The sequence below is a fragment of the Pundamilia nyererei genome, unplaced genomic scaffold (assembly GCF_000239375.1).
Source record: "Pundamilia nyererei isolate P.nyererei 1_Seehausen unplaced genomic scaffold, PunNye1.0 scaffold00046, whole genome shotgun sequence".
Classification (NCBI taxonomy): domain Eukaryota; kingdom Metazoa; phylum Chordata; class Actinopteri; order Cichliformes; family Cichlidae; genus Pundamilia; species Pundamilia nyererei.
Genome location: NW_005187447.1, coordinates 1482094 through 1509290, shown reverse-complemented (window position 1 = coordinate 1509290; position 27197 = coordinate 1482094). Strand labels below are relative to the sequence as shown.

Genomic DNA, 27197 nt, shown 5'->3' with positions numbered 1-27197 from the left:
AACTAAGAGACTTATGACCTTATACAAACCAGATGTCTATTTACATAACCAGCAGAAACACTATTATTTTTCTAGCTACTGCCAGGCAATTGCAAAGCTAATATTTACATTCTGCCATCTTCCCTTCTGGGGGAAATACACGTAAGCTGCCAAGTACTATGGTGTGTTAACCAGTGTCTAACTCTCCCAAATAACTTTGTTGGGAAGTTGCTAACTCTTTGTTGGTTTGCCATCAAGAGACCAAGTTTCACATTACATGCATGGTCATTTGATCCATTTTTAGTCTAAAAATACTGATAATGGCTGCTTGCAGTAAATAATCTTAACACTTTTACAAAAGTTCACCTTGGTAAAACTCCCTTTCAAAATGCTTTTAAAGTCCAATTTGAAAATAAAACTTTTCGGTTTATCTCAACTGCATCTGATGCAAGATACGCTCATCTGATACACTCCAGTGTAAATAAAATCAGCTGCATATGGAGGCCACGAAAGCTTGCTACTTGCTACTTGCACTATAAACCTGTCAATGAAACCGAAAGCACAAGTTAAAGCTCACATCTGCACTGTGCATTTGGTTCAGAGGGATTCAAAAACACAAGTGACCTATCGCTCAATACTCCGCCTGGACACCTCCTGTGTTGAAATCCGGTGTAGGTGTGAAGATGAGCTCTCACCTCACAGCCGCTGATGTCCAGATGAAGGTCATTGATATGAGGATTGGAGGTTAACCCTGTGAGGAGAGCCCTGCGGAGACAGAAAGAAGAGAAATGACAGACAAGGAAAAGACAAGCAGAAGGAGTATTAAAGGTCTCGCTGGCACAGCCTTTATTGCAGAGGAGTTCAGATAAAAGGGAGCATATTTGGATAGAGAATTAGAAGTGACATGGTAGGTACCTCAGAACATCAGGGGGCAGCTTCATAGAGGCCAGGCTGACATGAGTGAGGCTGAAAGCTGAGCTGAAAAACTGACGGAACAATGGCAGCGTATCCTTCACTTTCCTATTGGATTAGAAATCCCCCCCCCCCCACAGAGGATCAAAGCGAGAAGATGTAGAGGTGAAGAGATAATACGGAGAGTGGGATGGGATGAAACCGACCACACACAGCAGATGAAGTCACACTGTTGACATTCCAGGTAAATTTGAGTGCAGAGCTGAGTGTAGACTACTGACAAAGAATGAGAAATATGAGTGAATATTGCTTTGGTGTAAGAGGGGGGAGCGAGTGGGGTCAAATGATAGATAGCTCTGCTTAAATATTCATGAGTCTTATCTATGCAGACTGTGCCGAAAGTTCTGCTTTTAAACGGCAGTAGACACACCCACAAAGAGGAAACACAATGTTCCAGAGATTCCCACAAAGCACATTTCTGATTTCCCATTAAGCAAGAAATGAAGATAACAACTGACAAAAAAAGAAAGAAAAAAAGATGGAGACGGAATGACATGAGCGGAAAGATGATGCCTTTAAGGTGAAATAGGGATGATGTCTACCCAGATTTGGGTTTGGAGCTGCGTTTATTGTTTCGGTAATCTTAAAGATATGACTAACCTGTGGGAGAAGGAATTTTTGGAAAGATTCAGAAAGGAGAGATCAGCGCAACACCCCCTCAGAAGAGCCCCAAATAGCTGCATGACACACAGGGTGGAAACGGTTAATTTGGGCTGAGAATTGCACGCAGAGAGAAATGCATTTTTTAAAAAATTGCACATGCATTAGGGATGCGCAGATAGTGATGGCAATGTTGCTTTTTTGTGTTTATTTTTGTTTTGTTGAAGAAATCTCAATTATAAAAAAAACAACTTCACTGACTTCTAGCTTGTCGTCATCGTCATACACTCTTTGAACATTTAGCAGCAGACAAACGTTGACAAGTGCTATCCAAAAAATGTAATCTTAGTTACCAATAAGCCCTTAGTGCTCTTCAGGCGATATCAAAGTGCATCCCAAAGACACACATTTGATCACACCCACCCATTAAATACTCACTGAGTCAACACAGCAGTCTGTGCCCGACAGATCCAAGTGGACCAGGCAGTTGGGTTGAGACAAGAAGAGATAAAGGTTCTGCGAATAGGTCGAGAAGAGGAGAAACATCGTATTAGGCTGAAAAAGTGGAGATTAAATGGGGCAGCGTGTATTTGTGTTTCCAGATGGCTTGTGCTTTCTGACCGATGCATCCTCCCCCGAGAGGACCCCGGGGTTCTTGCTCAGGTCCAGGTGCAGCAGGGAGTTAGAGTACTCATCGCTGGAGCACAAAGCCTGAGAGAGAGAAACCACTCCTGAGAGAAAGGGGAGTAGAGCGCAGAGAGATGAAATGAAAAATGAGAAAGATGAGAGCTGGTAGCTGTACAATATTAAAAAGGAGAAAGAGAATGCTCTCAAAACATTTTGTGTCTTTAAATTATTCATAGACATCTTGGAGCAGCAGGTATCAGTGGATGTTATGGGAAGTAGCGCAATTCAATGTAATATTTAAATTCTCCGCTGGGTACCCTGTACGATGAGACAGTAGCAGAAGGCATGCTGCCTGCAGGGCAGCACATGACAAAGCATAAAACAAAGCTCTGAAAACATTATATCCCCTCAACCACACTATGATCTAACCCGAGCTCTGAAAGCTGCAGGGGATCCAACTTGTTCTCCTCCTGATTTTGGTGAGTAACACCTGTGCCATACTTTTATTTAACTCACAGACAGGGGTAAATAAGGAAAAAAAACAAGGAGGGGCAACTCCTAACCTTTGGAGGTGAGTGAGGTCTTGGAGAGGTTGAGGAGACGAAGCCCCTTGCTGAGGCGACACACTTGCTGGATTAAGTTGGACACACCTGCAGCGTGAACACAGCAGATATAAAAAGTGAGTCGCAGAATTTCTTGTCACTTGAAAGTAATTTTCACTGTAACAGATGTACCTGCTTCTGAGTTAACGGATCAGGGACCAGATAAGCCAAAATGAGCCACTATTTTCTTTTACTATTGGACTCAACAGACCCTTTCAGGTAATATTTAGATATAGAACAATGAGAGCCAGTGAAAATAGAACTGTCTTTCTTCATCACATTAAACACAAGCTTGAGTTTTTCTCCAGACCCAAAGATTAAATTAGAAAAACAAAAAAGGGAGATAATTTACGATACCTTGGTTATCCAGTGAGTTGTGCGCCAAGTTGAGGGAATGGATGACAGATGCAGGGTTCTCTGAAAGAGCTACTGACATCTTCTGTGGGAAGTCACTGCAAAAGTGGGTGTGCAGTTACCTACAGAGAGCTGCAACTGCAGTTGAAGTATCAGGTTCATTATAAATCTCTTGGTTTATAAATGTTGAGTGCCCATCATGATGTACTGATGTGCTTTTTGTGTGACTTTTGCTGCATTGCCACTACAAGTGACATAGTTACAACAGCCACGTGTGGCCAGAAACACAGTTTTCATAGTTTTGCTGTAGTTCAGGGGTGTCAAACATAGGGCCCATGGGCTGGAACCGGCCTGGCAAAGACTCCAATCTGGCCCACTGGATAGTTTTGAAAAATGTGAAGGAGGGCATCAATTTTGAACTTTTAGCTGTATTTTCAAAGGTTTTGCAGCTTTGGCTACTGACAAAGACGTCCCTCACAACCATTCTTACTACACTAGAGTAAATAAGTTATAGAGGGAACATAAAAGCATACCATAGCTGATTCTTAAATAAATCGCTGCAGAGCTTCAGGCCAGCTCATATTTTGCAGTTATATATATAACTGCAAAAAAAAAAATATATATATATATATATATTTTTTGTAATGAATGAATTTTAAGTCAAACAGTCAAAATGTGATTAAATTGCAAACTTTCAGCTTTAATTAAAGACGTTTTTAAAACTCAGTACTGCATTATTTAGGAAATACACCCATTTTTATACATAGTAGCTCCTTTTCAGAGGCTCAAAATTAATTGGAAAAACTAACAATTTTAAATACAAGGATTATTTTTAATACTTGGATAGAAATTCACAGCCAGTGACTGTCTGAAGTCTAGAACCCGTGGATATCACCAAATGCTGCCTTTCTTCCCTTGAGATTCTTAGCCAGGCCTTTACTGCAACCAGATTTCAGTTATTGATTGTTTGTGGTTCTCTCTGCATTCAGGTTTGTCTTCAGTTACTTTAAAGGAATGGTCCATTAGGTTAAGATCAGGTGACTGACTTGGTCCTTCAGAATTCATCATGCTACTTTTATCAGCAGTCACACTATCAATAAACACTTGTGACCCGGATCCACTGGCATCTATACATGACCACACCAAAACATTGCGTCCACCATGTTTGACAGATGATGTGGTATGCTTCAGATCATGAGCAGTTTCTCTCTTTTTCCATACTTTTGTCTTTCCATCATTCTGGTACAAGTTCATCTTGCTTTCAATAAACCAACTAGTATTTTTCCAGAACTGTGCAGGACGAGAAATTTTCTCACAAAATCTAATCTGACCTTGTTGTTCTTGAATGTAACCAGTGGTTTGCACCTTGTTGTGACTCCTCTGTGTTTCTATTCATGATGATGTCTCAAGAATGTAGTCAAGGCGCTTCTAAAATCATCTGTTTTAGTTGTCTTCTATAGTCTTGTCGGCTTTTTAATGCTCATTCGTTTAAAAGATCCAGTATATTGTTCATTTGACCATTCAAAGTTTTTTCTATATCTGATCGTCTTCCTTATTTGCATTGGCATCTGTGCCAACCTCACATAAAGAATTCCAGTGAACAGCTACCAAAACAAGCCCAACTCCTGACCCTTGCATCTTTTTCTACCTGGCTAATTTGTCATACAGTAATGAGGGAACATACCTCACCTGCTTAGGAAACTGCTTGTCAGCCAATGGTCAAATTATTTTTGAGCCTCTGAAAATGGGAGATTCTGTATAAAAACACAATTCCTAAACTGTTAAAGAAAAGGTTTATAAAACCACTTAAATCAAAACTAAAAGTCTGAAATTTAGAGGCAAAAATTCTATAAAATCCAACAACTTTTGGCCCTCATTGTATTTGTAGCGAGACACTTCTTCACCAAAGCATGAACACAGCTTAACAGCATAAAACACAAAGATATTTGATGTCATTCAATGAAGCGATTGAAACAACTGACAAACACTGCGGTGTCACTATGAACGAAAACTCTATGAACTTGCACTACATTCACAGACAAGCACTTACGCATACAATACATATATAATATATAATTCAGTAGTACAGAGATTTAGCCTTGTTCAAGGACATACAAGTTAATCAAAATAAGGCCAACAATTGACTCATAGAAGCAGCATTCTCAGGTATCCTGACCAAGTTCTTAGCATGGGTCAATCATTAAAAGACAAACACCACTAAGATTCACAAAATACACTTAAAACCGTTTGGTAAATGTTGTCATTTGCATTAAAAAAAAATCAAGCCAGGATAAAATAAATGCCCATTTCAGGAATCAGAGTTTCTATAATAGTCAAAGCACAAAAAGTAAATGAAGACTGCTACTCACGATTTTAACCCAGCATTCTCCAGAGTGATCTCTTCAAGGCTGGAGGATTTGCTGACTGTGTGCAGGACCTGCTCAGTGACCTCTGAGCCCTGATGCATGAAAGACATATTTAAAACCTTGGTCGGTGACCCTTCAGGAATACTGTAAGGTGTAGCACACAAGTTTATACTTACAATGCGCAGGTCTTTGCAGTACAGTTTAGTGAACCAGGTGTTGTAAGCCATTGATGCAACAATGACAGCCAAATCTCTGTAAAAGGGAAAAACTGGATAAATGAGGAACTGTAATTTGGCTGCAATATTGCCCAACCGCCATTCGTTCCTGACCTGCTCTCCAGGTGGCTGAAGTCCAGCAAGTTAAACTCCCTGTTGTCCTGAGAGTGATAGATGGTGTCCACATCCTAGGAGAAACATTATCAATGAGTGCATGACACCCCCCTCATATTGTGCACAGTCATATATATGTAACATTCAAACACACTCACAGTAACACAGGCACAGCCCCACAGCTCTTACCCACTGCACTTCCTCCTTGCAGCTGATGCCATTATAGTCGCACAGAGCAGCGTAAGTCTCTGAGAAGCCTCCTGAGAAAGGAAAGGGGGAGGAACAAACAGAAGAGGGGGGAAAAAAGAGTTGATGAGAACAGCTGCTTCCTTCAGCAGTAAATGGCAAAAAAGGGAGGAAAATGCACACAGAAACATTTGTCCAAATTATCAATCTTTTATATGTGTGACAGCACTAAAAAGAACATCTGGGAGAGCATTTGTAAAGTACGTGTGCCAACTTCCTCTTGAGTCTGCCAAGTGGTGTACACATGCTCATATCTGTGTGTGACTGCCTGTGTATGCATGCGTGCAAATTCCCATGTTTAATGATAACGTCTCTTTTACCGCAGGCCCTCTGTGTCTCCACTGAAGTCTCGGAGCTGGGTGAATACTTCCTGCTGCCCTCCGAAAGGTCACTGTCTGAATGACAGATGGAAGGGCTGCAAACATAAAAGAAACACAGATACTGTAAGGAATCATTTATCTTTTGATAATTGCGCAAATAAAGGTCATCCTTCTTTAAACTTTCCAATTTTTCACCACTGCACAGACGTGACTATTTATTCTCATTTTATCTTGAGAGGCACCGACACTTACGCAAAAATGGAGTTGTTGAATATTCGAGACAGAGCGAAATTTATATGGCTGACCACATGATTGAGGTGTTCCCGTGACTCAAACCTCAGGGAGTAACTGGACTTGTCAGTGTCGATAACAACCTGCGCATAAGAAAAATATCCGTAAAAGACTGAAAAATATCATGGCAGTTGAATCTTAAATTTCATTTATTAAACAAACTAATGTATTTATTTTTTAATTACTTGCATTTAAACTATATGAATTATATATGAAACCACTGGACTTGTTAAATGGAATGATGACACAACTTCGTAGATTATCTGTCTGTTATAATAAACACTAAAGTGAAGGAGCAAACAACTGCAAGTATAAATGCAAGTATATCAGAGCTATATCAGGTACTTGACTATGATAGGAAAGATTTATCCCTTACATAAGCACATAGCCAGGTTTACCTTGATAACTTATACTGGACCTTAATCTCTGTTATGCTGTAGCTCTTTTCCACAACAGCCACTGACCCGGAGATTTCTATGAGCTGAACCTTTAAGAGCCCCTGAGGTCTAGATTGAAAGATCTTCCTTGTTTTTCTCCACAGCTGTTTTCACACACCCACTGCATCTCTAAACTTTTCTACACATGTGAGAAAGCAAATGTCTGAATCAGTCAGACTGGATTTTGCCCTGCCAGCTACCAAGTATATAGTCTGCATAATGTAAAAATTGAACCAATGTGAGAACAGTAAGTAGAAGTCATTGCAACCTTACTACAGAAAATACCCGTAGTAGTGAAAATAGGCCTGAATTGGAAAATCTTCTGTTGTGTGCTGCATGTGGCACAAATTTGGACAACGTACGGACATGATTCTGGTCCCATTGTCAAGAATTCAGTGTAAAAAACTGATATTAACTGGGTGGCAATTTGCATTTTAGTTAAGGCCACTACAATACAGTCAAAAGAAGACTATTTCCATCTGCAGTCATTTATGTTTGGTGCCATAGAGCTACCAGCCCTTCCATTCGCATACATAGATAAGACAAAGAGACCAGTAGCAAGACTCCACCACAGAACAGAGCGGGTTTGATATTCGTTAAATTAGTCCAAAACAAAACAAAACATGGAGCTGGGCTATAAAGCAGCTTGCAGAGCAACAACTGTGGGCCAGCCAAAGAAGCTTGGGTAGCTAATTGGATACATAGAGGGGTATCATCTCAGCCGATCTCATCTCCATTGATATGAGCTGGCAATGAGATCAGCTGATCTGCTGAGATTACAGCTAAGCTTACTTGCCTAAACTAAAGTTATGCTTGATTATTCAAACTGAGCATCAGTGTATTTTTTCTCTCCCTGTTGTTGACTGTTGTTGACTCAGTTCTATGTTAGTTAGCAGCTGATTGAACCTGAACCTAGCAAAGAGTTGTTTACATTAGTTCCTGATGACTTCACTCCACCTCCTTCCTTGCTCCTAACCAGGTGTCATTCTGACCATGGCTATTAGAGTCCCTAGATTGATATCTATGAATTGAATCTGTTGTGGCACTGGTCCTTGTGAGAGTTGAAAGAGGGGAGACACTTTTCTCTGAGGCCTGACATAAAATAAACCGGGGGGCCATCCAGGATCTCCAATACTGCAAGCTTTAATACCTTATCCCTAGAAATAACAACACACTTTCCACACTGTGAAACAGTCTGCAGTCCTTGCTGTGTAACAAAAATGCTTTTATATCCTTCAATGTCTCCTGAGTGGAGCTAAAATCTAGGTCCAGGGACCTGCCTGCAAAGCAAGGTAGTGGAGGAACTTAGAAGAAAAAAAGCAGACCTGACAATAATTTTCTGGTTACAGGTTATTAATTTCCTGTAGGAGAAAAAAAGCCTTTTAATCTCACAAGCAAAGGCTTAAATAAAAACTGGGAAAAATAATTAAAAATTCTTGCAGTAAGTTTTTCCTTGTTGGCATTACATCAACAGTAGAAGAGAATAAGTTAATAAGAGAGCTCTTACTGTCACAGTGGCTGTTTTAATAAATGTCTAAAATGCTTTTATCCTGCCTTGAAGGCCACAGTGATGTAACTACACCATTATACAACTGCACAGACAACTTTGTTGTTGCAGTGGAGAGGAGTGCATACAGAGTTAATGTAAAAATTCACCTGATGTTCAGGTTGAGAATTCAAAGCTCGAATCTCCAAGAAGTTGAATGTGGTTTCTACCTGTTGTCAGAGACATAGTTGACATTTCAGCTGGCACGAATCTAAAAGCCTCACACTGCACATTAACTTGAGAGGGTGGCAGAAAGTACCTTTGTGGGAATCTTTGGCGCCAGGAAATAGAGACGCCATGTTGTGAGCACCTGGGAAAAAAAAAGGAAATAAAGCAAATTGAATGAAGACTCTTGAAAAGTTCACTGCACAGTCATACTCCCCAGGGAGAAAACAGTCCCAGGAGTTTCCATGGTAATGATGAGAGGGTCTATTCATCTACTGATCCAGCAAATTGCTATCTGTGTCAGCGATAACGTCAAGCATTAACAGATTAACATCTTCAAGTCTGAGAAATGGTGACATGCTGCAATGTTTTAATCACAATGACACAAACATAAAACGTAATTTCATTATCATTCTATTACTTCTGCTGTGGGTAAACATGACAGTGGCTCATACGTTTAGTTCGAGACACGCAGTGCGCCTCTGGGCCCAGCGAGCAATCTCTTCTGGTCATTTAGCATCGCTCCAGGTCTTTAATATGAGAACCGCCAAATTTCATGGCTAATAGATGTCTTCTCTACCGTTCGCATCATAGGATCTGTTCTAAACACAGAAATGCGGGTCATGGTGGGTCAGGACATCAAATTAGCTTTTTTGCTTTGCCATCTTTGCTAATTTGGTATCTGCGGTCAGAGGCGTGTTGGATCATTTTTAGTTCAATGCAAACTTGATGGGAGTTTGGACGTGACTGGAAATTTGAAAGCAAACTCAGAGCCTGTTTGTGCATCTCCATCTGAAGGAGCACACGCACCATTTGTGTGCGTGCACCCACTTATTTTTGGCTTGGAGACATTTGTGTCATGCAGCTTTTGAGTAAATCTGATTCTGCCCCTGATTCTTCTTCTTGAGAAACAGTTTCTTTCTTTTTGTTTTTCTTGCAAACACACACTCTATAAAAAGAAGAAGAAAAAAGTCAGTGTCTCGATCCATCAAGGCAAACAAAGAATAGTGATTCTTTGGCATTTTGCAGCTCTCCACCAGCCCCTAAGTACTGCCCTCTGCTCTTTTTCTTCTCCTCTTCTGCTCCGTCGCTTCCAATCATTTACTCCATTCTCTCTGATGGGCCTGCTAAAACACTCCCCGAGGACAAAGTCTCCCCCCTCCGCCCTCCCCATGCCCATGTGTCTCTCCCCAATGAAATAAGTAATTAAATTACAGCTCTCTCATTCTACTGTTATTTTTTGGAGAAGGGAGCTTGACACAGGCCTGTCTGAAGCACACATTGACAGCCTCTTACACCCACACAGCAAGTGAGGTGTTGAAAAAGAAATCATTCAAAATTCAAAATGTGCATGTGAGATGGAGAGAGTGTAAGAGAGAGGTGAAGATCTGCGCTTCACTTCAAAGACTGTCTGAAGGAGTTGATTAGAAGGACCAGATTGTATCGCATTACGGTGATGAGTCTGGGTTACGGGTGGTAGTTAAGAGAGTGCATGCAAGTAAACAGAAGTAAATCATGCTGATGCAGCAGGAGAGAGAGACACTTATCGAGTATTCCACTTCAAAGGGAGACCAGACACACAGCACACATATTGTGGGTTAATTATGCAGCTAGATAACAGATATTCAAATTCTGTTTTGTTTGACAGTTTGGGTGAGGCCTCTGCAGATAAATTCATGTAAACCGTAGTGACAAAGCAAAACCACCAATCACAACCTCAAGCAAGCTTTCAACTGCTTACTTCCGACCCTGAACTTCCAGTGAAACAGGAAAACAAAAACTTAACACAATTAAACTCTCCTCTCTCCTGCCAAATGCTAACCCGGGTGCATTTGATCAACCTCCAATCTATTTTTCCGTTTTCTATGTGCACCCAGCAGGAGAGAGAACCCTCGCGTTCCAGTTCAGCTTTTAAGAGGAAGCGGTAAATGAGACATGGATTGGAAAGAGATTATTGGAAAGATGTTTCTGGCAGATAGACATATCAAAGTGTCTGAATATCAAAGGCTGTACATGCAGAAACTCTCCTAACTGCCCATCCTCACCACACGATGAATCATTACAGCATCCAATGAGTGGAATTCTGCACTGCCGAGGCAAAAATGGACCTTTTTTAAAAGCTCATTCACTCACTGGGGGAATTGTAGAAGGGGCGGCAGAAATAACCAGTGTGTCGAAACAGTATAAAAACTACACTAGTTAGACAAGGATTTGTTTTATATTATGCTTATAAAGATGTACGGTTGCCTTGCTGCACTTAATGGTGCACTCAATCAATTATACCTGTTCTGCAGTGTGTGTTACCCATGCATGAGTTGTGTCCTTTTCTGCAAACACAGTGGAAGTGTTACACATTTGCTAACACTGGCATTCATACAGGGTCCAGTCTGATTTCCTGTCTGCCGTGTACAAGCTGATTGCCCCAGATTCTATTCAGATAGCTGGTTGAGTTTCGCACAGTCAAATACAAATTTCATATCTCTGTCCTATATTCTCTGATGAAAGCACCCCAGAATCAAAGGCTGTGAGCTGTTCGGCCCCCCACTGCCTCCACAGGCACAGAGGGATCCACAGCCACTCTCGCAGATCCTGTCTATCCAATATTCATCCTGCCAAGCCGCCAACAGCAGTCACAGAAGAGGGGCAGCAGCCGTAATGCAGTTAGCAAGTGACCAAAGACGCAAGATGTTTGCTGTCGCTGTTAAATAATGAGGATCTCTTGCTTCTGCTGTCACAGAAATCAACATTGTGACAGAGATCCATTAACACTGCAGGGGAAGTAAACATCAAAGACAGTACATACATGATGCATGTCTCAGGCTGCTTATGTAGCAGGCTTATGGCATTCTTTTTCTTCTACATCAGCAGACCAGTGCTAAGACAGAACCCATTAAACCAGCCAAGTCGGCAGTGAGGAAGCAGAAAGCAGCAACTTACCAGAATTTTGTCCTCTGTTTTGCCATTTTTAGTGTCAAGCTTAATGCCACGAACAAACTTTATAGATGATTTATCGATAATCTTCCTGATGCTTTCTGTGGATGACAACATTAACATATGTTACAACATAATCTCTCTCTCTGTTTCAGTCTCCGAAAGGAGCAAACAACCATTTGTGCAAATTTGATAGTTTTTCATATAAAAAGAACAGTTTGCAAGCTGTTGTGTCTTAGATTTGTGAATCCTTTTTCACTCTTCCAAATTTGCAGAGACCTCAAAAATATTCTCTACATTTATTTTTTTTGTCTGTTAATATTGTACAGTAATACTAAAATACAGGCAAAGCAAAATCCTACAACAATAATATCATTTTGAAGGACATAAAATGAGACATAATGTTCACTGTGCAGGATTATTTGCAGGACCTCTTGTCTCTAAACATTGATTTTTGCAAAGTTAACATTGCCTAAAGGGATACAGTAGAAAAATCACATTCAGAAACCAAAAGTAATAAGGAGTAGTGTGGCAGAAATTCAAATTAAATGGAACACAAAAAAACAACATGCAAACAATAAGGACGGATCCTTTAACTTCAGATTACTGTACAAATATCCCAGCTCAACATTAGCTGAGGGATGTGTCAGACTTGCAATGTACGCTGACCTGTTGTGGCATTTTAGATGATAAAAATAACCGCGTTGACAGGATCATGATTATACGTGAGAAACAAACCTCTTATATGCAAAATCATATAATCTGCACGTAACACTGAAGCAGAACGATTGACAGGGTTTTAGGTTGTGCTCCAAAGCACAAAGGCACTCAGTGGGAAGTTACACGATTTCGTGGATTAATTACTGAATGACTGTGATACATAACAATGTTTTGCCTCCGAGGTATTTCCTTTGAGGTAGTCACAATATGCTTCAGTGTTATTTTCTTACTCACAGGAGCAATATAACACATTTGAGCATCAGTGTCTATGATTCACTGAGAACTGTTCCTGTCAAACAGTGTCACTGTCGGTGTTGTGACCCCTGACTTGTATATACAGCACATAACGTCCGTGATGCGCCAAAAGAAGCATCTTACTCACAGTTTGGGAACACATAGCACTGACACACTATCGCAGACACATACAGTCGCTAGCAGAAATTACATGATTCAGCATCTCAATTACTCTGGCTCCAGAGCTTCCAACTGACAAGTTTATGAGGAAATCGATACAGAGGCTGGGTTGTTGGGATTGGGCAGTGGAGTTGATACAGTCACAATGGACAGTGATGCAAACAATTCTTTCCCTGGCGCTATTTATTTCTATTTTTAGGTGTTCATAAGTCTTAAGGGGAACAGGTTCCATTGCAGTTATGTACATTTGGTCAGATTATGTACATACTTTACTCGAATATTTGGATTTAATGTCCCATTACACTTCTAATCTATCAAATTTCAGCAAAAATACAGCACTTTTAACTTTACTGCATCTCAACTCTTATATGAATGACCTGTGATGAAGCTACATTTTCCTAAATAAATCATTTAGGTATCATCACCCTAACCAGACACAAGACGTAAATGACGCTCATACCTTTTTGCATGGACAATTAATAATCAGATAACATGATGACACTTATAGGATCCTTCCTGGAACAAGAGGACTAGTTTTTGACACTTTTAGTACATTTTGCACCATATTAATAAGAGCTATGCGAACCAAGAATTGAGACCTGATAATTTAAGTCAATCCAGCTGTTAGGAAGGCTCTTTCCAGTGACCTAGTGCATGCAGGTTCTCCACCTGTCAATCAGTGCAGGAAAGGCGGGATGAGGTGGTGCAGCCGCCCGGCAGGTGGCTGAATGAAGAGGCAGGGATTCCACTGGATTAATCATCACAGTGAGCCTAATAGAGCCATTAGGAGTAATTAACACAGCAGCAGAGTCCCTGCTACCCTGAGCATGTGTGCTGCTGGTGCATGTGTCAGTGCTTTTGCGCGCGTGTGTGATATTGAAATCGAGTCATTGCTGTGACTTTGACATATGTAAGCTGTTGCTGTTTGAGAAAAGGGGAGTAAATATTTGTGCATTCTGTCGCGCTGTTGAGTTTGTATAGCTCATGCATTTTTGTTGGCAAGATACGGTGAACATCTGCCTGTATCAGTGCCCCTCTCTTCACTTTCCCACGCACGCGTACACACGCATGCACGCGTGCAATCAGCAGCAGCGCTCTGGCTGGTTAGGCTGCAGAAAAACAAAGATGAAATACTCAAGAGTTGAGGGTTAGAGAGGGGGAAATCTCATTGTGAAATGGGTGTCTTGGTTTTTTTTTTTAAAAAAAGAAAAAGAAACGTGCAGGGAACAAGACGGTACCAGACCCCACGAGTACACACCATTATTTTCCACAACGCCCCTTTCCCTCTTTGGCCTAGGGCTGGGGTTTTTTATTACCTGATCCACCCAGAGAGGGCAGGCTTAAAGCTAATTTCCCTGCACTGTAAATAATTAATTTGCAGATTAACTAATTCACATGCGCGGGGAAAGAAGAAGAAAGAAAAAAGCCGCCCCGGCAAGGTTCGGGACTGATTGCAAAGGTGTAGCTCATGACAAGCATCCAATGCGTCTGTACGGTCGCAGCCTCCGACAGCCGCGCGGAGAAAAAAGCATCAGGAGCCTGACCACACACGCGCCCGGGGCGACCGCGAGCACACCGACACAAGACCGGGAGCAAAATAACCAAGCGGCGGTCTTTACCCACCTGTGATATCCTTGCTCACACTCACGAAACCAGAGGCAGTGATCTCTTTAGAAGCCATGTCTGTTCCTCTCTCCTATCGCCACCCCTCCTCCTCTTCCTCTCCTCCACCTCCTCCCCAATGTCTCCCTCTCCCTCTCTCTCTTAGAAATGGACAGAAAGAATGCTCTCTCTCCCAGGCATTCCAGCAGAGCACCCGACTGCCCGACGCGCTTCCTGGAAGAAACCGTTTGGATGTCGGGAGGCTGGATGGTGGGAGAGACGGGAGGTGGAGGGAGTGATGATGTTGAGGAGGAGGAGGCGGGGATCACTCTGGGATAATGAGGCTGTGGTTAGGCTACCTGTGAGAGCACGCCCAAGTTAGAAATCAGAAGATGCAAAGCAGCAGAAACAAATGTTACACCCAAAATAGAGATTGCCACTTAAAAAATAAGAAAAGATTTACCCTGCAGGTGTCACGGTTGGTTGTCCCTGGGACTCCACAGCAGAGGCAGGAAACGGGATGGGTGTAGGTGGAGCTTGTCAGCGATTCTAAGCAGTGAACATTGTTTATCAGATTTATCCAGGTAGAGCTATTCTTCAGTTAACTTACGTTTCCGAACTGGACAGTTGCAGTTGATGGGAAAGTCAGTAAATGGTAATAAAACGTGATTCCATATGGAAATTTTGAGGTCTCTGAAATTATCACAATTTATTCTGAAGGGGTCAAGCTGAGTCTAGGTCTGAGAGCTCGAGGCATTTCAGGTGAAAATCATGAAATTCATGAAATTATTAGAGTCAATCACCATCCAGGAAGTATGAATGGAATAGCTCTGCAAATGTTCCACAGGACTAACCTCCAAGTGGCAGTAGTCTTATGTCTATTTACGTTTTTATTCTTTAGACAGTGCATGAGCTGCAGTTTAAAGTGTTTTATATTGCCTGGGCCTCGGTGCAGCCGCCCTAGTTCATTCACTTACTGAGACAAGCCATCCTCCCTTTAAGGCCACCCTCACTTTGATTGTCTGGGTTGAACAGTAGCTGGGTTATAGCCAGATGTGTCCCTGAGATGCATGTTAGGGACAATCATTGTTGTTGAAGACTGCTAGTAACTGAACATTCAAAGCAGTCTGAAGCCTGAGCTTTTGGCTCACATGTTTTACTTGCACATACACTGATCTCATTATTTGAAAAATGAAAGGTGTTTAATATGAGCACCACGGTAACAGTATGAATATGGCAAAAAAATAAGCAATGGCATAACAGGTACGATCTAAAACTCTAGGGATCCAAATTCATTAACCAAACCAAACCAAAGTTATTATGATTCATCCTGTGGGCTCTGTGGATATCCAAACAATCTCGTATTTGTTGAGATATTTCATTCCGAACCAATGTTCTGGTCCGTGCCGCAGGCTGACTATAAACTTGCAGACTGGGGGATTGAGATTTCCCTCAATCAATTTACTAAACTTTATCGCACTGTAACTGACTGGATTACAGGGACTATAAATAAATTTTCACCAAAAGGGAAAATGAGCATCCACAGCCGTAAGCAGTAGACCGAAAGGGAGGCTATAAATAGAGCAAACAAAAGATAACAAAAAATAACCTGAATGAGTAAATAAAAATGTGAAAATGCAGGATTTTAGCATTGGCAGGAGGCCCAAAAAAGCCACACCATGATTCAACACAGATCAAAGAAGGGGAAGAAATTAGAAATACTTTCACCTCTGCAGCAAGTTTGTAAGGTCAGACCACAACAACAGAAGATAAAAAAGAAGAAAGGGAAAATTAAGCTCCTTGCTGATAATAAATTGGATGTGCTGTGGGTTTAAATCTTCACCTCTCCGCTTTTTTGTCTGCCTAAAGGCTCCACCTGTTAACTAGTTGACGGAGGAAGGAAATATCTCCACCAAGATGATAATCTCTGTCTGTGGTTTGCTGTGAGAGTTGGGTGAAACCCCTCCTATGAGATCCAATTAGTCTCTGTCTTATAGCCTCTGAAATAAAACCGGCTCCGTAAAATAACAGGGACTTCTGAAATATACATCATTTTAACTGTGGAAATCTCAAAAGCTTTTTCCTTTTTCTTTTCCAAAGAACAGGAGGGGAGTTGTATATTAATTCTGGACATTCAGTTCTTGACAAAATGAACCTCATCCATATCTTCCTGCTGCTGGGTGAGTATCACAGATAACACTTGATTGACTGTCACACACCTTCTGTCACACCTCTGCTGGGCAGAATTCCAAAAAAACGAGCGTTGTCATGACAAAACTCTTGGTACCGGTGGACAAAACCATGTCCCAGCAGTTTAAGAGGCATCTGCACTCTGCTGTCAGAGTAGTGCTGACACAGAGCCAAAGCCGAGCACTCTTATTTGATGCAGATATCAGTAGTATGGTATGCGGGGTTATAAATTTTACTAGGCTGTTAGCCTGCAGCAGGGACTTTCAGACAGTGTTAAATTAAAATGATGTGCACCAGCCAGAATCTGAATAGGGCTAATGGAAATGATTTGGACTGAGCTGTCAAATTGTTGTGCAAGCTATTCCATCCCAGGCAGCCATGAGTTATATTTTAAAACTATATGGTCGTAGTAGCACTATGTGACACTGTTGTATATGTGCGTGTATAGCGTGGGTGTGTAACAGGAAAATACAGCAAATCTGTGTACATTCCTTCTGTTCCCATGGGGATGATAACTGTCTAAAGAGTTTGCTCATTAAGGCATAGGAAGCTCTGCTCTCTGTCAAACTGTGTGGCAGTCCCGTGACTGCGAGTGTTAGCAAAGAGATGTGGCTCAGATGGTCTTCAAAGCAACTCCTTAGAAGAGCGAAAGATTGTTATGCCTTATAGGCACAGGTTTACTGCTTCTAGATGTTTTAAGTTTACTTGTAGACACTTACTTTAAAAAAAAAAAAATATATATATATATATATTTTATGTCTTGATTATATAATATAAAAAACAGCAGTGGACCATGACTGACTCTCTGGCATGCAGCCATGTGGGAATAAACCATCTGAGCTGCCTGTGGTGTTCATGCTGATACATTTTACTCATGAATGACAGAGAATAGAGAAAACATACTGTACCCAAAATGTCACTGATGTGACAGGAACAATCTGTGGTAGAATATATATATATATATTTTTAAAAATCGACTGTTTCTGTGAAACACTTTGTCCGTATTTCAGGTATGGCTGCATTTGTTCTCCAAGCTGATTCGCTGCAAGGTACGGCAGATGTTATCATCACACATAAGTACAATATGTCTGTCATAAGCAGAAGAAAGACGCCAACTGAGTTATTGTTCTCCTGCAGGTCTTCTAAAGACTGTTGTGTCCGTGTGGCCCCCAGGGTCAAAAGTCTACCTCGGAGAATCTGTGCTGCTGAAGTGCACAGTTGAGTCAAACTCCACTGCTCAGTGGGGCTTTGAGTGGGACAAACCAAAAACTGTTCTGACCCTGAACCCCAGGCATGTGGTCTCAAATGACAGCTACTTCATCACCGCTGTAACAAGGGAGGACGCGGGCAGCTACAGGTGCAAAGCAGGACAAACATCCAGCCAGCCGGTGGAGCTCATCGTGTCAGGTGAGCAGCTACAACATCTGCTGTGTTGTGTATTGTTTGTGTGCCCAAATCTTCTTGCTGGTTTAACCGAGATTAAGATCATAATGTTCAAAATATTCAAATTAATTAAAAAACAAACTTTTACAAGGGAAAACATTATGCTAATTTCTATATTCAAGAATCTTTGGATTGTTTACAGTTCAAAATAATCCTTATTTATCATATACTGGGCCTTAGTGCAACCCTTCAGTTCAACTAAATTATGCTGTTTTATCTTCTTTTCTCCTAAAGAACGCTCTCCCTCTTTGCCAACTTTCTTCTGATTGGCTGACCCTTGAAAACATAATGTTAAACCAGAATGTGGGTGTGATTTTGGTTCAGCCCAAGCTGTGTGTCTGACATGACCATATTAATGATATCCACTCTATGATATTATAAAGATCTGCTAGCATTTCAGGTAGTCTGCAGGCTAAGATTCTGCTTCACAAAGATTATACGGACACACTCTGATTTCAATTTTAAACCATTCTTCAAACCTTTATTATGAGCATCTACCACTGTTACATTATTTATATGACAGAAAATTAGGAAATGCAAAGTAAACCCACTTTACCTGTCATGTTCATTCAGTATTCTCTGCACAAAGGAAAGCTAAGGCAGATCAGTAAGTAATAAGTTTTGTATGATTTAGATTCCAATAAGAAAAGCTGAGGGAATCACCAAACTGATCATAAGGGGCACGTGAATGCCTGTATCAAATTTTAAGTGGTATGAAAATTAAGTTGGGTTTCATAAGAAAAGTCAATTACCTCAATAGGACAAAATGTACCAGTCATCTGTGGATTCCCGTGTCCCTGCTGCAGCTGAACTTCAGAATATGATTTCTTCTTTCATTACTGCACATTGCTGCGGTGCATGAAATGTAATCGTGCAATAATTATAATGTAATTTCCAGAGATATGTAGTTATAGCGGTTGTGTTCCCATGTGAGCCACTTATTCTGCAGCCAAACAAGGCCCGCAAGTGCATTTATGATAATGATATTCATGAGTAAAACTTTAACATGGAAACATTTGCCAGTTGCTACAGTATGAAAGTGCTCTGGTTCTTCTTCTAATCTTTTTGCGTCTTTCAACTCCAGAGCTGACCCCTCCCTCGCTGATTCTGGCTCCCAGCACGAGATACATCTTTAGTGGGGAGAGATTCAGTATGCGCTGCCCCTCATCTCAGACGAACGCCAAAGGCTGGAAGCTTAGGCATTACTCTCCAGACTGTACACGGAGGAGAAAAGCTGTCCAAGGTGACCAATGTTCACCACTAGAGTGTGCTGTTATCACAAACAGGACTGATGCGTGTGTCTTCAATGCTACCATTGGGAACAGTGGGCTGTACTGGTGTGAGGGACCTGAGGGTCGCAGCAACTCAGTCAGGATCTCAGCAAGCTGTGAGTATTACTGCCTCTGGACAAAATGGGGAAAACACACCAGAGACAAATAATAACATGGTGGGGTTTTAGATGTGATGTATGAGGGAGAGCATTTTTTGTTTTATGTGTGACAAAAAAGTAAGGAGTTATTTATGTGTACTATCTTTATCCCACAGATGACAATATCATCATGAAGACTCCAGCCTTCCCTGTATTTGAGGGGGATAAAGTAATTTTGTACTGTCAGTACAAAACAACAAACTACAACGACACAACCTTCTTCAAAAACGGAGCAGTCGTCTCTGTGATGCCTTCGAGTCCAAACAATGAGATAAACATGACTATTGAGAACGTAACAAAGAAAGACGAAGGTTCCTACAAGTGTGCATCCCCGGCCCTAAAGATGGAGAGTACAGAGAGCTGGTTATCTGTGAGACCCAAGAGCGACACCCCAGGTCAGGTGTATAATCTCAACGTAATGATTTGTGTTTATATTTTTACATTTTGTTCAAATGCCTTTTAGGTAACAGAAGCATCAAGCCTTACAGCCTTTTTTGGCTGAACAAAAGTCCCAAGATAAGCTCCAAAAGGTAGAAATGTGATTTCATAAGAAGGGAGAAGAAATAAAAACCCATGGAATGAACAGGCGAAGTAAAAAAGGGAAATCCAAGCCTTTGCATGCACACAGAAGGCTGACTCCAAGGTGGGAACAATCACAGGTGGGAACAAGACACAGGTGGGAACAATCAGGCCACCAGTAGGAAGGCAAAGGAGGAGGTTAAGGGTTTGATGCACACAAGGAAGAGCAGTCACCAAAACTCATAAAAGGGGTTAAAGAAGACAAAGGAGATAACACAAACACCAAAGTCACTAGGAAAAAAATGGTATAGAAACACAATAAGTTAGTAAGTAATTAAGTTTATTTATATAGATTTTTTCAAGAACAAAAGTCCAAAAGTGCTTTACAGGTACAATATAATATAAGATAAAACTATTAAACAGTAGTTCACGAATAAAGGGAGGCATCTGACCTTTAAGAAGTCTAAAAGTGATCACCAAAATTGTAAACTGAACAATAAAGAAGAAGAATTTGACTCTGATGAGAGCTTTTAGAGGATTCAGCCTCACAGCAGCCTTTTGGACCATTTCCAGGCGATCCAGGAAGGATTTGCTCAGAGTAGGAATAATGAATCACAATAATCGAATCATGTTGAAATAAAAAGATGAATGATCATTTTCAATTCACACTGAGAGACAATATATCTGAGACAGGCAATGATGATAAAAATACGTTTGCACAAGACAGCCAAGATCCTTTTAAAACTGAATGCCTGATCAAAAGTGTCCTCAGATTTCTCACTGTGGGCAGAAGTGAAGCTGAAATGGGTCCATGATTCTCAATTACTCTGGGGACGAAGTTATCAGGGGCACAAATAAGAACAGTTTTCAATTCCATTAAGTTTTTAGAACATTGATTTGGCTATAAGTTTGAGTTTAATATGTACAACTGAATATCATCTGCATAACAATGGTATGGACTATCTTCAGAGTCATTCAGGATATGTCCTAGTGGAAGCATGTACAGGGTAAATAAAATAGTTCCCACAAGCAAACCTTGGGATGCACCACAAGATAAAATGGCCAGAGAAGACAGAATGTTAGCAGAAGCAGCTCAAGGCAAATAAGAGGAAAACAAATCTAGAGCTGACCCATAGATCCTCACTCATGACTGATTCATGATAAACTGTGTCAAAGGCAACACAGATATCTGACAGAACAAGGGCTAAATTTTCACCTGCATCTCTATGCATCCATAAGTTGGCTGGAAACCATCTTTTCTAAAAAAATTTGGAAATAAAAGGCAATTTTGAAAACAGTCTAAAATTGTGATGGAGGAAAAGGTCACTTTTTTTTCTTTCTAAGAGGGCCTCTAATAGCCTGTTTAAAATAGGAAGGGACACTGGCAGAGTTAAATGAGATGTTAATTATCCTGAGAACACACTACCTAATAGTGGGGTTGGTAAAATGTCAAGTGGGCAGCAGGAAGGTTTCATTTTATCAACTAAATTGATGAGAGCATTCACAGATATCAGTGCAAAGCTCTCAAAGACGCATGGGCGGTTAAGGCAAGTGGCGAGAAGAGAGAAAGGATGGGTAATGTTTGCTCTGAAATGTTGGATCTTATTAGCAAAGAAGCAAAGAAAGTTTTTACACTCTTTATTTGAGTGACTAGTCGGAGCAGGAGATAGAGTCATAAGAATGTTTCTAATAATGTCAAATAAAACTTTGGGATTTCCTCAGAACCAAAACACTACAAATAAATGACAAGTACCTGGGACGATACCAGGCCAACTTTGTCGTTTCCTAATGAGCCATTAGAGAGGTGTACTACGAAGGGAGATTAAGATCAGTTAGCAACCTTTGTCGACAGCTCCCTTTAGAGGCTATGGAACACTAACCTTTAATCTTTAAATGTTTACAGTTTCAGAGCTTTAAATTGCAGCCATCAAGTTAAAAATGAACATAGGATTAAAATAATTAATTCAACTTAAAATGTTTGTTTTATTGCTCTGTGCGCAAAATTACAAGATTAATAATTTCCTGCTGCTTTTTTTATGTTCTTTATACATTTTTATCACCATTTTATCATCGTCATCTTCCAATAATGTCTCTGACTGGAGTAGGTAGCACTCATATGGATCATTTTGTGCAGCAGAAGAAGAATATTTTATGTGAAATGCAAGCTGGATTAAAAGTACCATTGTGATATCCAGTAAACCTGACTGGGATTTTAAGTTTTCTCAAGCCAGCTATTGCAAAGAAAGCCTGGCTGCGCATAATTTCCTTCATAGTAAAAACCTTATAAAAGGTTTTCAGCATGAGGCAAATTATGATAATAACACTGGCAAAAATATCTAAAATTTACTTGTTGTGATATCCCTATGCTAGTGATATCCCTTCAGCCTAGTTTTAGCCTTTTGTATCAGGATGACTTAGTAGAAGCAACAACCATTAGAAAGTAACCATAAGCCAGAGGTTAGACAAACTATTAGTATAAAAATTGCAAGTTTGAGGCCAGATGCTGGCATCTCATCCTATATCTAAGATTAGAGTTGGTCTGCTTCAGAGCTCTGTATTTCTCGCTCAACACTGGGCAACATTAGCCTGTTCACACAATCATAAGCTAGAAACAGTACTGGTAATGTTTGTGCTATTTGCCATAATTGATTGGGTTAGCCACATTTCTGAATAGAAGTGAGCCCACCTTTGTTGTGTGCTCCACATGCATCACAGAAAGTCATAAATGAAAACCCAAAACGTTAAGTGCTATTTTTATATTGGTAACACTCCATAAAAATATAATTCGAGTATTAATTTGCCTACTTATTCAACTGTGTCCTTTTTTTTTGACTGATTATTGTAGTAGATGTAACAGTAATTCAAGGTATGCGAGCAATGAAAAAAAGCACCCTGTGAATCACATTACTTTGCATCCCATTAGCAGGTTTCTTCAGCTGTTAATGAGAAATCAGACTAAATGATGTGGAACAGTAATGTATTTTCAGGTACAACCTGGTTGAGCCTTTTTGCACTGAAACAAATTCTATTTGTTCTTGTCAACAGGCTACTGGAAATGGATTATCCTGTCTGTTGGACTTGTATTTCTGTTTCTTATTCCTCTATCGGTCTGGCTTTTTTATCGCCACAGGTAAGTTACAGTACCCAGGAGTTGTATATATGTTGTTAGACAGATGATGTCTTAGCATGACTCAAAAATCAAACAAGCTGTCAAATGCTTCAGGTATTATCATTTGTTTCTTTTTTTAAGATACCAGATGTTGGGTACTTGGAAACGTTGGCCATTTTCCAAAGAAGACGTGCCAGCAGTGCCGGTTCCTGCAACTAAGCAGGACGTGACGGAAGTGCAGTGGGACCTGTCGTGGATGGAGATGTCCAATCTGTTGGATAAGCAGATATACCCTGGCACTTAGAGTTTACACCAAGTTTAGTATTTTCTGTAAGCTCCAGCATAAGGTGATCCCCTGTGGTAGTTCAGTCAACATAACGCTGCTAGCATGATGTAAGAACAGTTGTTTAGCTATTGCCAGTCAGTCAAACAAACAGAACTTCCTTAGTGCCAAATAAATATTAATAGAGAGTGATAAAGAGCCAAAAGCATCTGTCGTATAAGTCCACCATATGGTATCGAATTATTATTTCAGTAATTTAAATTTTACAGGTCTCTCATTTTAAAATGCTTTTAGATGGTGTCATTTTCTTTGTTGTATTCTATTCCAAATTACCTTTTGTTTTCTACAACTCGTGTATTTTTGATTGTCTTATGCCTGACTTTAATGATTTAAAGACGGATAACAACTACAAATGGAAACCATGAAGTTATCATGGCCACTCTTTAGCCTATGCTGCATACAAATAATAGTCTATTCCATTTCAGCTGACTTAGTGAAAGTCAGGTTTATAATTTCACAATCCCCTAGAGGCTCATTTATGCTCTGGATTTGAATGATGCTCTTTTTTGTGGAGACCCAACATCATTATGTGTCTGTCAGGATAATTACAGGAGCACGGCACATTGGATGACTCATCCTTGAATATGTAATGGTTTTGTAATTTGAAAGTACATCACTGGAAATACATGTATATACTGTATATGTAGACAAACATTTTATCTTTGGATTTGATTAAATTAATTTCTTCAATTAAAAATCAATATATTTTTTATTTGTGGCCTTTGGTGCTAAAACACCCACTACACTCATTATTTGCATAAGCTATAGTAAGATTTTTTATTGTTTTTTAAAAAGCAAATGTAATGATTTCTATTGAATGATGTAGTGTAGTTATGTAGCTTTACTGTGGCTAAACTGACATAACATTTACCGCTCACTACCTGTCTGAAACCAGTTAGTCTGGATTTCTGCACTGCTGTGATGATTTAGATACAAACACTTTGCCCTCTCAGTCACACTTTATGCAGTCAAGGCTGCAAGAACTCGTACTAAAATATGCCTGAATACAGACTTTATCCACTCGACCTCAGTGAAGAGCTTGGGACCATTCACAGGCACTTTTAAAACAGAAGTAGGAAAAATGGAAGCCAATCTTGGTAAGTTAATTGAGAAATATTGTTTACTTTTTTGAAGCAATTTGAATAAAAATGAATCAGCATGGAGCTGCAAAATGTACTTGAGGCTTATCACAAGGCGAAACAACTTATAAAGTCTATCCACAATGCTTTTTTTGTTGTTTGCTAATTTTTCACTGCAGATTGTGAATACCAGTTAGTCAGAAGCAATTATGTGAAAGAAAGAAATCTGTTAAACACATTCCTAAATTGTTATTAAATGTATTTGTTTGGATTTGGATTCAATAACTAGAGGTCATAGACAAAATTCATGTGTTTGCAATTGGAGCATGTAGTTGTAGGTTTGAGAGCCCTGTTAGACACTAGCTAACAAAAACAGAAACAAAACCAAAAACACCAGTCTGGGCATTTGCTTTTAGCCAGGAGACATGCCACTAAACCAGTTATGCCAGAATTTCCTTGTGCCCGGAAGGAAAGAACATTTTGAGTTCCCAGCAACCTTTTGACAAACATTCCTCCTTATGAGAGCTCCGCCCAAGAAGCTTTGTATATGTCAATACAGTTGAGAGAAAAACTTTCCTAAGAAAAACAGCCCTGCAAAATTCTGCTTTTGGTTAAATTCTTAATCGTGTTTTGACACTGCAGTTTTCTTCGTTGCTTTCTATAGTATCGTCTGAGCTTATATATTTGATGCCAGAAAAGATCATTTGTGTGTTGCACTGCATTGCATCATATAGCCTACGCTTTTCAGCTGTTTCAACTGAATATTTTGTCAATAAGAGGGACTGAGGCATTCTTATCTGAATTAATATTTTCTCTTTTTCCTCTTGTTGCTTCTGATCACTTATTCATTTTGGTTCGGGGTCATTCTAAAAATGTTTCACTATTTTAGTTTTGACTTGTTATTCCTCAGACAGAAATGAAAGGGTCAGAAATAACTCTCCCATGCACAAATTTCTTAGAACGTTCCTCTTGTGTCAATCATCTAAAGCAGTGGAGACAACTGTGGTGATAACAATGTCACGCTGAATGATTCTATTCTGCTCCTCATTTTGAGGAGATAAGCCCGCCTTCTATTTTAAAGCTTCTGTGCCAATCTGGTCACAACAAGCTGCATTATCATCAATCCAAATAAGTTGTTTCACAATCCTAATAAGAACACAGTATTATTTCTTTTTATCTGCAACAAAAAAGTTTCAATATTTTCTTTGTTTTTCAGAGGAGACTGAGATCAGGGTCATACTCATAGGGAGTAGATGGGCTGGCAAGAGTTCATCTGGTAACACCATTCTGAGAAAGGAGGGATTTGAGTGTGGCCGAACAAGAACAGCTCAGTCTGAAGTGAGACATGGATTGGTGGACGGCAGGAAGCTCACTGTGATTGATGCTCCCGGTTGGAGCGGCTCCCTCTCCCTTGCTGAGATCCCAGAGGGGGACAAGCAAAGGTTTAAGCTCAATGCATCCAAGTGTCCGCCTGGACCAAATGCTTTTCTCCTCGTTATTCCAATAGACTCGGCTTTCTCTGTGGAGCAGAAGACGAGTGTGGAGGAACACATGAAGCTCTTAGGTGAACGGGTTTGGCGATACACGATGGTGCTGTTCACCTGCGGGGATTACCTCGGGGAAAAGACAATTGAAGAACACATTGAAAGTGAAGGACAGGCACTCAAGTGGTTAATAGAAAAGTGTTTGAATAGGTACCATGTATTTAACAACAAGGACAAGAGTGACTTATCTCAGGTCACAAAGTTGCTGCAGAAGATCGAAGAGATGGTGTGGTACAATGGTGGCAGTTACTACAAGGTAGAAGAGCACATTTTCCAAGTCATCAAAGAGAAGCAAAAGGAGGTAGCTGAGAGAGCAGAAGAGAGAAGGAAGAAGGCTGAGGACCAAAGACAACACATGAAAACACTCATTCCAGGTGAGTGTGACAGAAGGTGCACTCAAACACATCCCCTGTATTATATATTATGACATAATGGCAGCAAATCATGTTACCATATTTATTCAATCAATGCAAACATCAAGATGAAAGGACTAATTTGCCACTTTATGGGACATACAACTTCCCAGAATCATAACTGTTCCCATCCAGGAAATAATCCACCACACAACGTCCTGTAAAAGTATTTGTTAATACAACTGGATAGATGTGTGCATTAAAATAAAGACTGGATTAAACAAGGTTCATATAGTAGTACGTTAGGTGGATTTTGCAAAAGTCAAACAAAATCAGGTTGTTAAAACTGCATGTTAAGCATACAGACGTGAAAGCAATGCCAGTCTAACTTAAGCATCTGAAAATGTCAAACTATTTATTTTAGCATTATGTGCAGGGAGAACCTGGAAAAAAGTGACATTTAATGCAAAGAAAGACTGAATAAAGGGACATTTTACAAATACATGCATCTAGAAAAAAAAGAAGAATAAATTATACCTCAGAAAATCGCATAATATTCTGTGTTAAAACAACATTACAATAACAAACATTTCCAGTTTTTAAAGTCCAGTATTTTAATGTGTTGAATATGTTAATGAATTCTATTACCACATACTTCCATTGCCCGTTGCGATTCAATGATTTTAC

The 27197-nt window shown here is 40.2% G+C and overlaps 1 protein-coding gene across 3 annotated transcripts in view; it reads right to left on the bottom strand.

Annotated features, from left to right (window-relative positions):
- LOC102194044 (leucine-rich repeat-containing protein 16B-like) overlaps positions 1 to 14779 on the bottom strand; it is a 33247-nt gene extending 18468 nt beyond the window's left edge. For 2 of the 3 annotated variants that reach the window (XM_005732269.1, XM_005732270.1), the window contains exons 1-17: positions 14523 to 14779; positions 11772 to 11866; positions 8929 to 8979; positions 8780 to 8839; positions 6648 to 6769; positions 6396 to 6490; positions 6019 to 6089; positions 5830 to 5903; positions 5677 to 5752; positions 5504 to 5592; positions 3138 to 3232; positions 2742 to 2828; positions 2173 to 2282; positions 1990 to 2067; positions 1552 to 1628; positions 895 to 999; positions 675 to 744 (exon numbers count right to left, since the gene is read on the bottom strand). In XM_005732269.1, coding sequence (XP_005732326.1) covers positions 675 to 744; positions 895 to 999; positions 1552 to 1628; positions 1990 to 2067; positions 2173 to 2282; positions 2742 to 2828; positions 3138 to 3232; positions 5504 to 5592; positions 5677 to 5752; positions 5830 to 5903; positions 6019 to 6089; positions 6396 to 6490; positions 6648 to 6769; positions 8780 to 8839; positions 8929 to 8979; positions 11772 to 11866; positions 14523 to 14580 — 1413 coding nt within the window. In that variant the 5' untranslated portion in view covers positions 14581 to 14779. Of the gene's footprint in view, positions 1 to 674; positions 745 to 894; positions 1000 to 1551; positions 1629 to 1989; positions 2068 to 2172; positions 2283 to 2741; positions 2829 to 3137; positions 3233 to 5503; positions 5593 to 5676; positions 5753 to 5829; positions 5904 to 5987; positions 6090 to 6395; positions 6491 to 6647; positions 6770 to 8779; positions 8840 to 8928; positions 8980 to 11771; positions 11867 to 14522 lie in introns of those variants that run through there. The other variant, XM_005732271.2, reaches the window with a different exon arrangement.
- Between the last annotated feature and the right edge of the window lie 12418 nt (positions 14780 to 27197).